This window comes from Haematobia irritans, chromosome 4 (genome assembly GCF_050003625.1).
Source record: "Haematobia irritans isolate KBUSLIRL chromosome 4, ASM5000362v1, whole genome shotgun sequence".
In the NCBI taxonomy this organism is placed as follows: Eukaryota; Metazoa; Arthropoda; class Insecta; order Diptera; family Muscidae; genus Haematobia; species Haematobia irritans.
Genome location: NC_134400.1, coordinates 115,863,480 through 115,880,757, shown reverse-complemented (window position 1 = coordinate 115,880,757; position 17,278 = coordinate 115,863,480). Strand labels below are relative to the sequence as shown.

The window sequence follows — 17,278 nt, the reverse complement described above, 5'->3', positions numbered from 1 at the left end:
CTAGGGATCTCATATAAAGGGTGATTCTTTTGAGGTTAGGATTTTCATGCATTAGTATTTGACAGATCACGTGGGATTTCAGACATGGTGTCAAAGAGAAAGATGCTCAGTATGCTTTGACATTTCATCATGAATAGACTTACTAACGAGCAACGCTTGCAAATCATTGAATTTTATTACCAAAATCAGTGGCAGAAAATCCGCTTTTTTATCGACAAATTTTGTTCAGCGATGAGGCTCATTTCTGGTTGAATGGCTACGTAAATAAGCAAAATTGCCGCATTTGGAGTGAAGAGCAACCAGAAGCCGTTCAAGAACTGCCCATGCATCCCGAAAAATGCACTGTTTGGTGTGGTTTGTACGCTGGTGGAATCATTGGACCGTATTTTTTCAAAGATGCTGTTGGACGCAACGTTACGGTGAATGGCGATCGCTATCGTTCGATGCTAACAAACTTTTTGTTGCCAAAAATGGAAGAACTGAACTTGGTTGACATGTGGTTTCAACAAGATGGCGCTACATGCCACACAGCTCGCGATTCTATGGCCATTTTGAGGGAAAACTTCGGAGAACAATTCATCTCAAGAAATGGACCGGTAAGTTGGCCACCAAGATCATGCGATTTGACGCCTTTAGACTATTTTTTGTGGGGCTACGTCAAGTCTAAAGTCTACAGAAATAAGCCAGCAACTATTCCAGCTTTGGAAGACAACATTTCCGAAGAAATTCGGGCTATTCCGGCCGAAATGCTCGAAAAAGTTGCCCAAAATTGGACTTTCCGAATGGACCACCTAAGACGCAGCCGCGGTCAACATTTAAATGAAATTATCTTCAAAAAGTAAATGTCATGGACCAATCTAACGTTTCAAATAAAGAACCGATGAGATTTTGCAAATTTTATGCGTTTTTTTTTAAAAAAAAGTTATCAAGCTCTTAACAAATCACCCTTTAGAACCGCAAACGAATATATCTTGTAGATTGCGGAATTTTTAAATGGTCTTGTAATTTGTTTAGTTCGATCTTGCACCCAGAGAAGGAATATGATCACCTCAAACATGTTTTAAGAGCAAAATGTTATTTTTTGGTGGTGACCATGTAATATGGTTTTCGCAACCATGTTATTTTCTCGGCAATCATGTATCTGATTTCGGCAAGCAGGTTATATTTGACGAGAAAATAACATTTTAGTGACAAACATGTTACATGGTCACCATACAAAAATAACATTTTGCTCTTGAAACATGTTTGAGGTGATCATATTCCTTCTCTGCGTGTTGAAATCGTTAAAGCGATCGTTAAAGATATGAATATTTACGCAAATCGTAATTTTTATTAGCATAATAATAAGGATAGTTTACTCGAAGAGCTAAGTAAATTTAATAACTTTGTTACAATTTTTTCCGTTTTTCGTGTGTACACAAATTATTTTGAATATAAATCCCACAATTTATTTAAACATTTGCGTTAGCGGAACTTGATTGTGATGTTTTGTGTACTGAAAAAAAAAAATCATTAGAAGATTTTGCAAAAATATATTTTTTAGCAATATATTTTAAAGCAGTGTGTGGTAATTTATGCAAAAGCAAAAATGGTAACAATTTAAAAAAAATGTTTATCTTTTCAATATGTAGACTTACTTTCATGCTTGTATACTTCTTAAAAAATAAGTAAAATTAAAATAATTTGGATAAAATTTAATGACGATTTCATTTTTTTCTTTGTAGAAACGGCCTGTATTAAACTGTAACGAATCCATGACTGGCAATAGAGGGCTCACCTCCAGCCACTGTTGAGAGACGGACACACTCCTTACTATGCCACGCGGCCATTTTAAAGGTTATCTGCATATTCTACACTTGTTGGGATATGGACTATCTAAATCTGTCTTATTTACAAAAATAAATTTTGTTATCTACACTTAGCAATAATATCGGTGGGAGTAGGGGTATTGTGCCATTCTATTATAGACAATGGTGCAGTTTACTAATTATCATAACCCATGTTCGTGTGAGTCTATTTTGAGGGGAAAAATGACATGATTCGAGGGTTTGTTTTTCATATATTAAGATTCGCTATATAAATATACACCTAAAGACACAGTAATTTCCGTTGGAACGAAATTTAAGACAAACGAAATTTCCCTTTTTTATGCAGTATTTGCTATATAAGCAAATAAGCCCGTTGCAACGATTGTTTTTAATCCTTTTTATTTTATTTTAAAGATTTTTGTTTGCGTCAAAGAAAAACATCGTTTGTCTAAAATGTCGTACTTCACAAAAGAAAACTCTTCTGTCAGTGTACTATCCAAAATAATTTACAATATCATTTATATGGTACACAAATAACTATACCTTTATATCAACCTAAAAAAAATATTTGTTTTACATATACACTTAACTTACTTAACTTTTTTTCACCTAAACGGGTATATTTTTTTAATGTTATTTATATTACTTAAAAAAAAAAAACTTAATATAGTTTTTAAAATCCTTCGCGCCAAATAATTATGAAGATGAACTAAAATGTTTCTTATAAAAAACATATTATTACACTGCAAAAAAACAGTGAACCCACCAGGAAGAAAACATTTAGTTAATTTTAGAAAATTTTTAATATTTTTAGAAAATTTTAACTAAACAGTATTACAAACGCTGACATCACGTCGATATCACAAAAATAAGTAAAATAAATTCTAGAAAATTTATTAGACATAAATAATTTTTTTCATTGGTTAAAGAAAATTTTGTAGTTTAAAAGAAAAAATTAGAGTTCAAAATTGCAAGAATGTCTTTAGTGACATACGAAGTTCATGATAGACGCATTTGTAGTAAAATTTACAAATTTAAGGAAATAATGAACTATTTTGTGAGAAGTACGAATTTAGTAAAACTTTTTTACTTCATTTGTGTATAATTTTTCCCCCGTTTTTTAGTTCATTTAACTAACGTACGAAAAAAAAATTTAGAGTAAAGGACATTTTCTCCATATATAATAATTCCATGAACTAAAATAAAGTTAAATTGGCTTTAGTCAAATAGAGAATTCACTTTTTTTTGAGTGTATTACAAACGCTGACATCACGCCGATATCACAAAAATAAGTAAATATTTTTCGACAAATTCAAGAAAATTTATTATACATTTTTTTTCACTTGTTAAAGAAAATTTTGTAGTTTGAAAGAAAAAAAATATAGTTCAAAATTGCAAGAATGTCTTTAGTGACATACGAAGTTCATGATAGACGCATTTGTAGTAAAATTTACAAATTTAAAGAAATAATGAACTACTTTGTGAGAAGTTCGAATTTCGTAAAACTTTTTTACTTCATTTGTGTATAATTTTTTCCCATTTTTTAGTTCATTTAACTAACGTATGAAAAAAAAAATAGAGTAAAGGACATTTTCTCCATATATAATAATTCCATGAACTAAAATAAAGTTAAATTGGCTTTAGTCAAATAGAGAGTTCACTTTTTTTTTGAGTGTATTACAAACGCTGACATCACGCCGATATCACAAGAATAAGTAAATATTTTTCGACAAATTCAAGAAAATTTATTATACATTTTTTCACTTGTTAAAGAAAATTTTGTATTTTGAAAGAAAAAAAAAATAGAGTTAAAAATTGCAAGAATGTCTTTAGTGACATACGAAGTTCATGATAGATGCATTTGTAGTAAAATTTACAAATTTAAAGAAATAATGAACTATTTTGTATAATTTTTTCCCGTTTTTTAGTTCATTTAACTAACGTATGAAAAAAAAAATAGAGTAAAGGACATTTTCTCCATATATAATAATTCCATGAACTAAAATAAAGTTAAATTGGCTTTAGTCAAATAGAGAGTTCACTTTTTTTTTGAGTGTATTACAAACGCTGACATCACGCCGATATCACAAAAAAAAGTAAATATTTTTCGACAAATTCAAGAAATTTTATTATACATTTTTTTCACTTGTTAAAGAAAATTTTGTAGTTTGAAAGAAAAAAAAATATAGTTCAAAATTGCAAGAATGTCTTTAGTGACATACGAAGTTCATGATAGATGCATTTGTAGTAAAATTTACAAATTTAAAGAAATAATGAACTATGTTGTGAGAAATACGAATTATGTTTTATGCTTAATTTATGTATACTTTTCCCAAAAAATTATTATACTAAAGAAAACTTTCTCCAAACATAATAATTCCATGAACTAAAATAAAGTTAAATTGGCTTTAGTGAAATAGAGAGTTCACATTTTTTTTGAGTGTAACAAAGCAGAATTTTTTTCTGTGTACATATCCTGTGTGAAGTCTTAAATTCGATTTTTCAAAATGAGAGGAAGGCGATTAGTTTTAGGTTTTTTCACAAAACTTTTTCATTCTTGGAAAAGCGGGAGGATTTTTTAAATTTTCCGATATCTCGCTGAAAGAAAAACTTCCTTTTATATTAAACATAGCCTAACAGCCTGTTCATGAAACCCAAAATCGTCCCGAGACGAATCGTTTGTCTAGAATGAAACTAAAATAACTTTAGATATATTTTCTACAAACCATGGAACTTTGCCACGGACTCATCCTTTACGATTCACTATCGAACACCGAAACATTTGTGATAAGACAGACTCTAGTTTTCGAGATATCAACGAGTGATTTTTGACGTTTCGTTCCCCTCGAGGCGAAAATAATTTCCGTGACAATAACATGGTTGTGACAAATATGCGACAAAAAAATGATACTACTTTAGAATCTGGACTAGGTACGACGTCTACGTATATCGGACAAGGTAACTTTTATTACATTGTATCATATTCATGTTGAAGAATAAAATTTCGAACGCATTTTTTTTTCCTTAAATTATTTTACTTTTTTGTTTACCAAAGCAAGATTATTAAATTATTTTATATATTTCTCTCGACTAAGCCTAAATTAACCCAATTAAAATATTGTTTTGTAGAATTGAGACGTTAAATATTGTAAAGAAATTTTCACGGTATTTCTCTGACTTAATTCCCAGCAAACAAATTTGGAAGTTACTCTAAAGGCACAACTTTAAAAGCACTTCCGAATATGTCCTCCCTAAGATGTTCTTTCTTTTAACTATCCACTCACAACGAAAGAACGCTTTTTTCCGGAACGAAATTTCAGACAAACGAAATTTTCTTCCTTACAAAGTATTTTCTTTAGGAGTAAATTTACCCGACTTTACGACAAGCGTTTTAACGATTGCCTCTAATTTCTTAGCATTTAAAGAAACATTTCTAAGGACAAAAGAAAACTTTGTTTGGCTAAAATTTCCTTCCAGACAAAAGACATATCTTCTTTCAGTGCAGGAAGTGCGTTTATATTAATTTTTCATAACAAGATTTAAGAATAAAAATTTCACTTTTTTGTTTCAACAGACAAAATAATACAAGTTATTAAAATTTTGTCGAAAAAAAAATAAAGTTAAAAAAAAAATTGATCTTTTTGAATTTTCATTTGAGTTCGACCGTTTCTGTCAAGCGTTAGAAAATTTTAAAAATTATTTATTTGGTAAAATTTCACAGAATATTTCTATTTACTAACATTCGATTTCCGAAAAGGCGAGAACGAAAATATCACTGGAGTTGCTGCACTGAAAAAAATATAGACCTAATATGGAAGATTATGCAACTTAAATTTTAGGACTCGAAATTTACGCTATGCTAAGGACAAAATTCTTTAAAATAATGACATTTTAATTAAAAGAGAGTTTATAATCCTTGCTTCAAAAATTTTTTCATTAAATTTAGGACACACATCTTGAAATTTTGCGTCCCCCTGTTGAAGTTGTAGATCTTTGAAGTAAGGCAAATGTTCCTTAAAATAAAGAAACACATTTTTACTTTATAGAAATCGTCTTTAACTCAAGTGACATATTGAATTTTAAAATTTACGATAAAAATGCTTCAAATATAGGATCAGACTTATTTTAAGGATTTGCATCTTTGGTTTAAAGTTTTTTCAGCGTTAAGAAACCAGTTTTTACGTTGATGTACTTGGCATAATTTGGATTTTGAAACTGGAATTTGTTTGTACATGAATACCTTTATTAATATATCGCAAACAGAGAATAAAAATTCGATGAATAAGATCTGTATCCAATTTTAATTTTATCGATCCTACATTTAAAGCCAGGGAGGTCCCTAAAAAATGTCTTTATTTTAAAGAAGCCGTATCTTTCGCCCGGAATCAATACCAAAATCCTTAAAGGAAGGTCAAAATCTTTGGATCCAAGTAAACTTTTTTTTGAGTGTGGGATCCTGTTCTTGGGAAAAAACCGAATTAGTTCAAAAGTCAACCTTTGCAAACTCTTCGATTGAATTATAATCAATAGATTGGAATGCATGAAATCCCAGCAAAAAAAATGGAAGCAATTCTAAAGACACACTGAAAAAAATATTTTCGTGAGACCAAAGATTTCATGTCCTTAAAATACGAATGCAATTTTTGCTTAGCGTAGAAGACGCCTTTCTCTAATATAAAGTTTTTTTCCTTGTCCAAAAGTCGATAAACTTTTCAATGAAGTTGTATTGTCCTTATAATTAAGTGATTTGACTTAAAAATGGGTATCATAACATGAAAGAAAAAAACTTGACTTTAATAATTTATAAAAATTCTTTAAAATTAATGAAATTGTCTTAAAATTTGTTGTCTTTTTGCATCTTGATAACAAAGCAAAAATGTGTTCAAAAATAGGGCATGTTTTTCAACACTTTATTTTAAAGACGTTTTTTACTTGAAACAGCATAATTTCTTCTGGAAGTCGAGTCTGAATTTGGAAAATAATGTTGTCTTTAACTCGGTTTTAAAGGGCTTCGATAGAATATGAAGAAAAACGCAAAAAAAAGGAAAAATTAAAATTTGCTTCGTAGAAGCAAGTACACTTAGCCCAAATTTAAAAAGGAATTGTATCTTAAAAGTATCCTCACTTGCATTCTCCGCTTCTTTGGCTCGGAATCAATACCAAAATTGTTAAAGACAAAATCTTTGGAACCGGGCATGATTTTTTTTTTCAGTGCACAACTTTAAAATCACTTCTAAAAATGTCTTCCTAGAGATGTTCTTTCTTTTAACTATCCAGGATGGGCTTCTATTTCAATTTTCTATAACTAGTTGTTTCATATATTTGAGGAACAATTTTAATTTTTTTGGTGTCAACAAACAAAATGGTATAAATTTTGTAAAATTTTGTCGAAAAACTCTACCCTCCCATGTTCGCAACAATTTAGTTTTCTTATAAAGAATATACGACCGTAAGTTCGGCCGAATCTTATGTACACTCCACCATGGATTGTGAAGAAAATTCGACTGTCATCCACAATCGAATTACCTGGGTTGCGGTAACACTTGCCGCTGGCAAGGTATCTTAAAACTTCTTAACGTCTTCTAAATTGTAAGTTAGTCGTCTAACGTCTTGTAAATTGTAAGTTAGTCCATACGGGTTATATATTAAAAAAAGGCCGATAAAATACGTATATAATTCAGTTTGACAAAATTTTCTCAAGAAATAAAATTTTGACCAAATTTTCTATAGAAATAAAATTTTGATACAATTTTATATAGAAATACAATTTTGCCAACATTTTCTATAGAAATAAAATTTTGCAAACATTTTCTATAGAAATAAAATTTTGACCAAATTTTCTATAGAAATAAAATTTTGACAAAATTTTCTATAGAAATAAAATTTTGTCAAAATTTTCTATAGAAATAAAATTTTGACAAAATTTTCTATAGAAATAAAATTTTGACAAAATTTTCTATAGAAATAAAATTTTGACAAAATTTTCTATAGAAATAAAATTTTGACAAAATTTTCTATAGAAATAAAATATTGAAAAAATTTTCTATAGAAATAAAATTTTGACAAAATTTTCTATAGAAATAAAATTTTGACAAAATTTTCTATAGAAATAAAATTTTGACAAAATTTTCTATAGACATAAAATTTTGACAAAATTTTCTATAGAAATAAAATTTTGACAACATTTTCTATAGAAATAAAATTTTGACAAAATGTTCTATAGAAATAAAATTTTGACAAAATTTTCTATAGAAATAAAATTTTGACTACATCTTCTATAGAAATAAAATTTTGACAAAATTTTCTATAGAAATAAAATTTTGACAACATTTTCAATAGAAATAAAATTTTTAAAAAATTTTCTATAGGAATAAAATTTTGACAAAATTTTCTATAGAAATAGCATTTTAACTAAATTTCCTTGTGTCGAAAACCTTTGTAATTAGTACCCTACCTTCTGTCATTATTTATATTCATAATTTATTACGGTTATAAATATGTTAAATAAATAAACAAAATTTTCTATAGAAATAAAATTTTGACAAAATTTTCTATAGAAATAAAATTTTGACAAAATTTTCTATAGAAATAAAATTTTGACAACATTTTCAATAGAAATAAAATTTTGACAAGATTTTCAATAGAAATAAAATTTTGACAAAATTTTCTACAGAAATAAAATTTTGACCAAATTTTCTATAGAAATAAAATTTTGACAAAATTTTCTATAAAAATAAAAATTTGACAAAATTTTCTATAGAAATAAAATTTTGACAAAATTTTCTATAGACATAAAATTTTGACTACATTTTCTATAGAAATAAAATTTTGACAAAATTTTCTATAGAAATAACATTTTAACTAAATTTCCTTGTGTCGAAAACCTTTGTAATTAGTACCCTACCTTCTGTCATTATTTATATTCATAATTTATTACGGTTATAAATATGTTAAATAAATAAACAAAATTTCCTTTTGGACAATTTTCTTAAAAATTTAAATTTTGACAAAATTTTCTATAGAAATAAAGTTTTGAAAAAATTTTCTATAGAAATAAAATTTTGACTACATTTTCTATAGAAATAAAATGTTGACAAAATTTTCTATAGAAATAAAATATTGACAAAATTTTCTATAGAAATAAAATTTTGACTACATTTTCTATAGAAATAAAATGTTGACAAAATTTTCTATAGAAATAAAATTTTGACAAAATTTTCTATAGAAATAAAATTTTGACAAAATTTTCTATAGAAATAAAATTTTGACAAAATTTTCTATAGATATAACATTTTGACAAAATGTTCCATAGAAATAAAATTTTGAAAAAATTTTCTATAGAAATAAAATTTTGACAAAATTTTTTATACTTTTTCTGTGATTGGCGATCGGCTATATATAACTATAGACCGATATGGACCAATTTGCATGGCTGTTAGCGGTCATATACTAGCGTAATGTACCAAATTTCAACCGGATCGGATGAATTTTGCTCCTCCAAGAGGCTCCGGAGGTCAAATCTGGGGATCGGTTTATATGGAGGCTATATATAATAATGGACGGATATGGACCAAATTTTGCATGGTTGTTAGAGATCATATACTAACACCACGTACCAAATTTTAACCAGAACAGATGAATTTTGCTCCTCCAAGAGGTTCCGGAGGTCAAATCTGGGGATCGGCTTATATGGAGGCTATATACAATTATGGACCGATATGGACCAATTTTTGCATGGCTGTTAGAGATTATATACGTACACCACTTACCAAATTTCAACCGGATCGGATGAATTTTGCTTCTCCAAGAGGATCCGCAAGCCGCAAGTAAAAGTGGTCCGATATGGCCCATTTGCAATACCGACCTACATCAATAACAACTACTTATGCCAAGTTTCAAGTCGATAGCTTGTTTCGTTCGGAAGTTAGCGTGATTTCAACAGGCGGACGGACGGACATGCTTAGATCGACTCAGAATTTCACCACGACCCAGAATATATATACTTTATGGGGTCTTAGAGCAATATTTCGATGTGTTATAAACGGAATGACAAAGTTAATATACCCCCCATCCTATGGTGGAGGGTATAAAAAATGGAGATACTATCGGACTTCAATTCAATTTGTATTTGAACTTCATATCAAAGAGATGTATGTTATGTAGCCAAAATTTAAATTTTTATATTTTAGGGTTAGGAAAATATCGCCAAACGAAAATTTTGCAATTTGCCAAGCCGAATATCGGAACATACCCCTACATCTTTTCTAGAAAAATTGGAAATTTTGAAATTACTTTAGTTCAAACGTTTAAGTCAAGAGTTAGAAATGATTGAAAATTATAAAAAATATAACAATTATTTATTTATTCACAGAATTTTTTAGTTCACTTCCAAAACACTGAATTCGGATCATACCTTAAGAATTGATAGAAATTCAGTGCTAAGGCTGTATAAATGGTGGACATACGATGCTAATTTCCCCCACTTCCGGATCCAAAGAGAACATTTTCACAACTGTTTTAGCGAAGCTTTGTTTGCTGGGATATTATAATTGTATGCTTATATTAGACTTTATTTTATTACTATTATTATATAGAGGGATAGGGGGGGTCTTGCTATTATTATTATGGATTTCTAGCGTTAAGCCTCTTATTTACATATTCTATTCTATTTCAACTACAACGAAGATTTGAAACTTTGAGAAATATTTATACAGGATGCTGTAACATGATAATGAAATGAAAATTTAATTAATAAATGATATCCACAAAATCGGTGTATACCAATTAAAAATATCTTCAAGTAAATTGGTGTACATCGAATATGATAGATTTTTTTTTGTAAAAAGAAATAAAAACGTCAACAACAACAAATAAACAATTTAGTACAATAATAATAAAAAATTAGAAATACACATAATTTGATATATACTTGAACGAGTGTGTCCTCGAAACATCCAACAACAGGCTTGACTTTATCGCTAAAGGTGAAGATGTTCACAAAGTCATTTGTACCTAATGTATCAAGTATGGTATATACAACATGCTTTGCGATATCTAGCCTCTGCCCCATCATAGAGCCTGAACTGTCCAACAGGATTATGACATCCTTTGGACTTGTGGCCGCTTCCATGTACCATGAACGTAACCGGCAATCGTATAGATCCACCGGTTCCATTTTCCATTTCGATGCCGGGAATTGACGCATAAAGCCGGTCGAACTACCAAAAAATTGCCACGACAGCGTTGGATCGTTTTTATAATTATCACGAAATATCTGATCCAAATTTTCTGACCATTCAATGGCTTTTATTGTGTCCGATGCTAAATACGATGATAAGGGAAAAAATAAAGCCAATTAATACATACATACAATATGTTTTTTTTTTGTTTGTTTTCTTTTGTTCATACAAAGGATGTTCACAATGACAGACAATGACGAAAAAATATTTAGATCAATTAAAAACAAAACACACAATAATTTACCACAAATCATATGAAATATACATAAAATATAAATAGTCAAGACAAGTAAGTAGTAGTGTTCAGTTTTCTTGCAGATAATGTATTTGTCATTTTAGTAAGAGCTGGCTGTAAAGTTGTACAAGTGGTAGATGAAATGCGTAGTGTCAAAGCATTGAAAGCCATTCCTTAGATTCCCATTGAAATCGTTTTCGCAATCGTGTCTGTGGCCATTAGTTGTTTTTCGTTTGTGGCAACAATTTATTCGTTCTTTGGATTAGGTACATTTTTTCGTCACAAGACACGTTTGCGAAATAATTTACAATGGGTATCCTATAATTTGGTTAAGATCTTTTGCTATTGTCAGAATCGTGTAAAATTGTGTGCTTTTGCAGCAACATTAAAAAGGCGTGCTAGTTAAAAGAAATTTGTGTGTAGTACTTAGTATTTGAATCTTTGGTATGGCATGTTTACAATATTTTTCTTTGGTCTAAACGAAAAATGCGATTGGTGTTTTTGTTGTTTCAATGTCATCCCATTTGTATAATCGAAATTGCCGGGGTTCGTGTTTTAATATTATTTCCAGTAATGTTTTTATACACACCACCATACAATGGTGATGGGGGTATAATAAGTTTGTCATTCCGTTTGTAACACATCGAAATATCGATTTCCGACTATATAAAGTATATATCGTTAGCTTAATGTGTAAAGGTGCTAAGTCAACCTTTTACAAAAAAATTGATTAAGATGCAGATCGACAGATAAATCAAAAATACATAGTTTACCATAAAAAAATATATATGAAATATCTGTTTTTATCTCTGTTCGGTAATGGTGTGTAAAAGTGCTAAGTCAGCACCTGATAAAATACACGTTCTAAATCAAATTTTAGGTTGAGTAGGCTTTGCTAAAAAATTTTAATAGCAATTGTTTGTGTGCGATTTTGCAGAAAGTATACTGTTTGTATTGAAAGCATTTAATGTAGAATTACATACCATGCGTTCAATGCGTACAATGCGTCCGATGATTGAAGAGTTGAAATTTCTCTTTGAAATCAAAAGCTCGAATAGTCTGCCGCAAACAGAAAAAAATCAACCCTTCAATCAACGCACGGATTGACGCATGGTGTGTAATTCAATCTTTATGGAAACTACATTTACAATTTTTAGAAAATAGGTTTATTTCACAATTTATTAAGTTTTTTGTCTCTCCTGTAAAATTTCAAAAATTTTACTTAGCACTTTTACACATTAAGCTAACGATATATATTCTTGATCAAGGAGAAAATCTAAGACGATATAACCATGTGTGTCTGTCGGTCTGTCTGTCTGTTGTAATCACGTTACAACTTTCAATAATGGAGATATCGTCCTGCAGGCAGGTCAAGTTTGAAGATGAGCTGTATCGGTCCAGATTTTGATATAGCCCCCATACACTGAAAAAAAAGCATACTCGGTTCCAAAGATTTTGTCTTTACTTTAAAAAATTTGGTATTGATTCCGAGCCAAAGAAGCGGAGAATACAATAAAGGATACTTTTAAGACACAATTCTCTTTTAAATTTAGGTTTTGTGTACTTGCTTCTAGGAAGCAAATTTTAATTTTTCGCTTTCTCAGCTTTTTTTCTTCATATGCTATCAAAGTCCTTTAAAAACGAGTTAACGACAACTTTATTTTCCAAATTAGGACTCGACTTCCAGTAGAAATTAGGCTATGTTTGAAGTAAAAAACTTCTTTAAAATAAAGTTTTGAAAAACATGTCCTATATTTGAACGATTTTTTGCTTTGTAGTGAAGATGCAAAAAGACAACAAATTTAAAGAATTTTTCTGAATTATTAAAGTCAAGTTGACCTTAGCCTATAAATTTTTTCTTTCATGTTAAGATACCCATTTTTAAGTCAAATCACTTAATTATAAGGACAATACGACTTCATTGAAAAGTTTATCGACTTTTGGACAAGGAAAATAACTTTATTTTAGAGAAATGCGTCTTCTATGCTAAGAACAATTTGTATTCGTGTTTTAAAGACATGAAATCTTTGACCTCACGACAATATTTTTTTCAGTGTATAAACCGACCCCTGATTTGGGGTCTTGGACTTCTAGAAATCGTATTGGATATCTAGAGGTGTTCTAGGGTCATAAAGAAGTGTGCCCAGAAATGGTGATTATCGGACCATGTTTTGATATAGCCCCCATATAGACCGATCTCCCGATTTTATTGCTCGGGCTTCTAGAATCCGTAGTTTTTATCCAATTTGCCTAAAATCTAGAGGTATTCTAAGACCATAAAGAGGTGTGCCGAAAATGGTGAGTGACGGTCCATGTTTTGATATAGCCCCCATATAGACCGATCTCCCGATTTTACTTCTTGGGCTTTTAGAATCCGTAGTTTCTACACAATTTACCTGAAATTGGAAATCTAGAGGTATTCTAGGGCCATAAAGAGGTGTGCCGAAAATGGTGAGTATCGGTCTAGGGTTTGATATAGCCCCCATATAGACCGATCTCCCGATTTTGCTTCTTGGCCTTTTATAATCCGTAGTTTTTACCCAATTTCCCAAGCCCCCATATAGACCGATCTCCCGATTTTATTGCTCGGGCTTCTAGAATCCGTAGTTTTTATCCAATTTGCCTAAAATCTAGAGGTATTCTAAGACCATAAAGAGGTGTGCCGAAAATGGTGAGTAACGGTCCATGTTTTGATATAGCCCCCATATAGACCGATCTTCTTGGGCTTTTAGAATCCGTAGTTTCTACACAATTTACCTGAAATTGGAAATCTAGAGGTATTCTAGGGCCATAAAGAGGTGTACCGAAAAAGGTGAGTATCGGTCTAGGGTTTGATATAGCCCCCATATAGACTGATCTCCCGATTTTACTTTTTGGGTTTCTAGAATCCGTAGTTTCTATCCAAATTGTCTAAAATTGGAAATCTAGAGGTATTCTCGGACCTAAAAGAGGTATGTCAAAAAGTGGGGATTATAGGACCCTGTTTTGATATAGCCCCAATTTAGACCGATCTCTCGATTTTACTTTTTCGGCTTCTAGAATACGTAGTTTTTATCCAATTTGCCTGAAATTTGAAATCTAGAGGTATTCTAGAACCATAAAGTGGTGTGCCGAATATATTGTATATCGGTACAGTTTTTGATATAGCCCCCTTATAAATCGGCCCTCCGATTTGGGTTCTAGATTATATAACTACTATTAGATGTGCTGAATACTATGTGTATCCCTCCATATTTTTGGCATAGCCCCCATTAGACCGATCTCCAGGTTTAACTCCTAGGGTTTCTAGAAATAGTTTTTACCCGATTTACCCCAAATTGAAAATGGACTGGTATTTTAGGCCCACAGAAAGTGTTTATGGTTTAGTTTTTATCGGTCCGTTTGGTAAGGCCTCCATATAGACCGATTTCAGATAAAAAAATTAGGGTAAAAATCTACAGATTTTAGATTTAAAATCAAGGTGTTACTTCACCATTTTCTTGCTCACTTACAAGAGATGTTTATGATTCCTCTAAAACTCAAACAAAAAATGGTTCTATAAATCCGTAATCTGATCTAGTCTTCATTTATCTTTGGGAAACGTACTGTTTGGGAAAATATCTGTCATTAAAGCCCCCTTAAATTTTTCATAGGACACTATTATATTTGATTTATGGTGGTGGGTATTTAAGATTCGGGCCAGCCGAACTTGCTGCTGTATATACTTGTTTTTGTGTGAAAAGTTAAAAAAAAAAAATAATCCTAATAAAGATATTTCATATGATATAATTGTAATCAGTTCAATCTAATAATGTCTAACTCATTTAAGAAATAAATTGATTTTCTTTTCAAATCAATTTTGTTATTTATTTATTTTAGTACTTTACCGAAAAAAATATTGACCTAATATGAAATAATATGCAACCTAGCATTTAGGATACGCAATTTAAACACCAATAAAGACATATTTCTTTAAAATAAAGAAATTTTAATTAAACGAAAGTTCATAATATTTACTTTATGAATTGTTTTCTTTAAATTTAGGACGCGAATTTTTGCAATTTTCATCCCTCAGTTAAAGTGGTAAGTCTTTGGAGTAAAGCCAATTTCCCCAATATTAAAGAATAATATTTTTGATTAAAAAAAATAATCTCTAAATTAACTGAGATATTGGATCTTAAAAAATCTTCAAAAATAGGCTAATACTTATTTTGAGTTATTTTTAAAGTTAAGATAATTTTTTTTGCTTTAAAGTATCTGTTATAAATTGGATTTTTAAATTGACATTTATATGTAAAAAAGTTTACTTGGAGCCAGAGTTTTTGACCTTCCCTTAAGGATTTTGGTATTGATTCCGAGCCAAAGATGCGGGTTCTTTAAAATAAGTAACTTTTTTTGCGACATATCTGGCTTTAAATCTAAGATCTACAAAATTAAAATTAGGATATAGAATTTTCATTCTATTTTTCCGGTATATGTTAGTAAAGATATTCACGTAAAAACAAATGCCAGCTTAAAAATCCAAATTTTGATGAATACTTCGAAGTAAAGAATATTTTTTTTAATTCCAAACAAACTTTAAACCAAAGATGCTAAATCCTCAAAATAAGTCTTAGCCTAAATTTGAAGCGTTTTTATCTTAAATCTAAAGATTCAATACTTCAGTTAATTTAAGGACGATTTCTTTAAATCAAAAATGTGATTCTTTACTTTAAAGAAAATTTGCCTTAGTTTAAAGACATGCAACTTTAACGAAGGGACACAAATTTTCAAAATGTGTGTCCTAAATTTAATGAAAAAAAAATTTTGAAGCAAAGATTATAAACTTTCTTTTAATTAAAATTTCATTATTTTAATGAAATTTGTCCTTAATAATGTGTAAATTGCGCATCCTTAAATTGAGGTTGCGTAATCTTTAATATCAAATAAAAATTTTTTTCTGTGTAGATGACGCTATTAACTTTTTAATCAAACTCGAAAAGACTCAGTTAAAACAAGTATACCATATACGGCTGTAAGTTCGGCCAGACCGAATCCTATGTACCCTCCACTATGGATTGCGCAGAAACTTTTACTAAAGGCTATAATCCACAATCGAATTACGTGGGTTTCCGTAACACTTGTCGATGGCAAGGTATCTTAAAACTTCTTTACCTCGTTTCCTACATTGTAAATTAGTCCATATAAAGGGTGATTCTTTTGAGGTTAGGATTTTCATGCATTAGTATTTGACAGATCACGTGGGATTTCAGACATGGTGTCAAAGAGAAAGATGCTCAGTATGCTTTGACATTTCATCATGAATAGACTTACTAACGAGCAACGCTTGCAAATCATTGAATTTTATTACCAAAATCAGTGGCAGAAAATCCGCTTTTTTATCGACAAATTTTGTTCAGCGATGAGGCTCATTTCTGGTTGAATGGCTACGTAAATAAGCAAAATTGCCGCATTTGGAGTGAAGAGCAACCAGAAGCCGTTCAAGAACTGCCCATGCATCCCGAAAAATGCACTGTTTGGTGTGGTTTGTACGCTGGTGGAATCATTGGACCGTATTTTTTCAAAGATGCTGTTGGACGCAACGTTACGGTGAATGGCGATCGCTATCGTTCGATGCTAACAAACTTTTTGTTGCCAAAAATGGAAGAACTGAACTTGGTTGACATGTGGTTTCAACAAGATGGCGCTACATGCCACACAGCTCGCGATTCTATGGCCATTTTGAGGGAAAACTTCGGAGAACAATTCATCTCAAGAAATGGACCGGTAAGTTGGCCACCAAGATCATGCGATTTGACGCCTTTAGACTATTTTTTGTGGGGCTACGTCAAGTCTAAAGTCTACAGAAATAAGCCAGCAACTATTCCAGCTTTGGAAGACAACATTTCCGAAGAAATTCGGGCTATTCCGGCCGAAATGCTCGAAAAAGTTGCCCAAAATTGGACTTTCCGAATGGACCACCTAAGACGCAGCCGCGGTCAACATTTAAATGAAATTATCTTCAAAAAGTAAATGTC

At 30.5% G+C, this 17,278-nt stretch overlaps 1 protein-coding gene across 2 annotated transcripts in view; it reads right to left on the bottom strand.

The window, feature by feature from the left end:
- stj (voltage-dependent calcium channel subunit straightjacket) overlaps positions 1-17,278 on the bottom strand; it is a 133,072-nt gene that overhangs the window by 95,373 nt on the left and 20,421 nt on the right. For both annotated transcript variants that reach the window (XM_075305271.1, XM_075305272.1), the window contains exon 5: positions 10,738-11,129. In XM_075305271.1, coding sequence (XP_075161386.1) covers positions 10,738-11,129 — 392 coding nt within the window. The remainder of the gene's footprint in view (positions 1-10,737; positions 11,130-17,278) is intronic.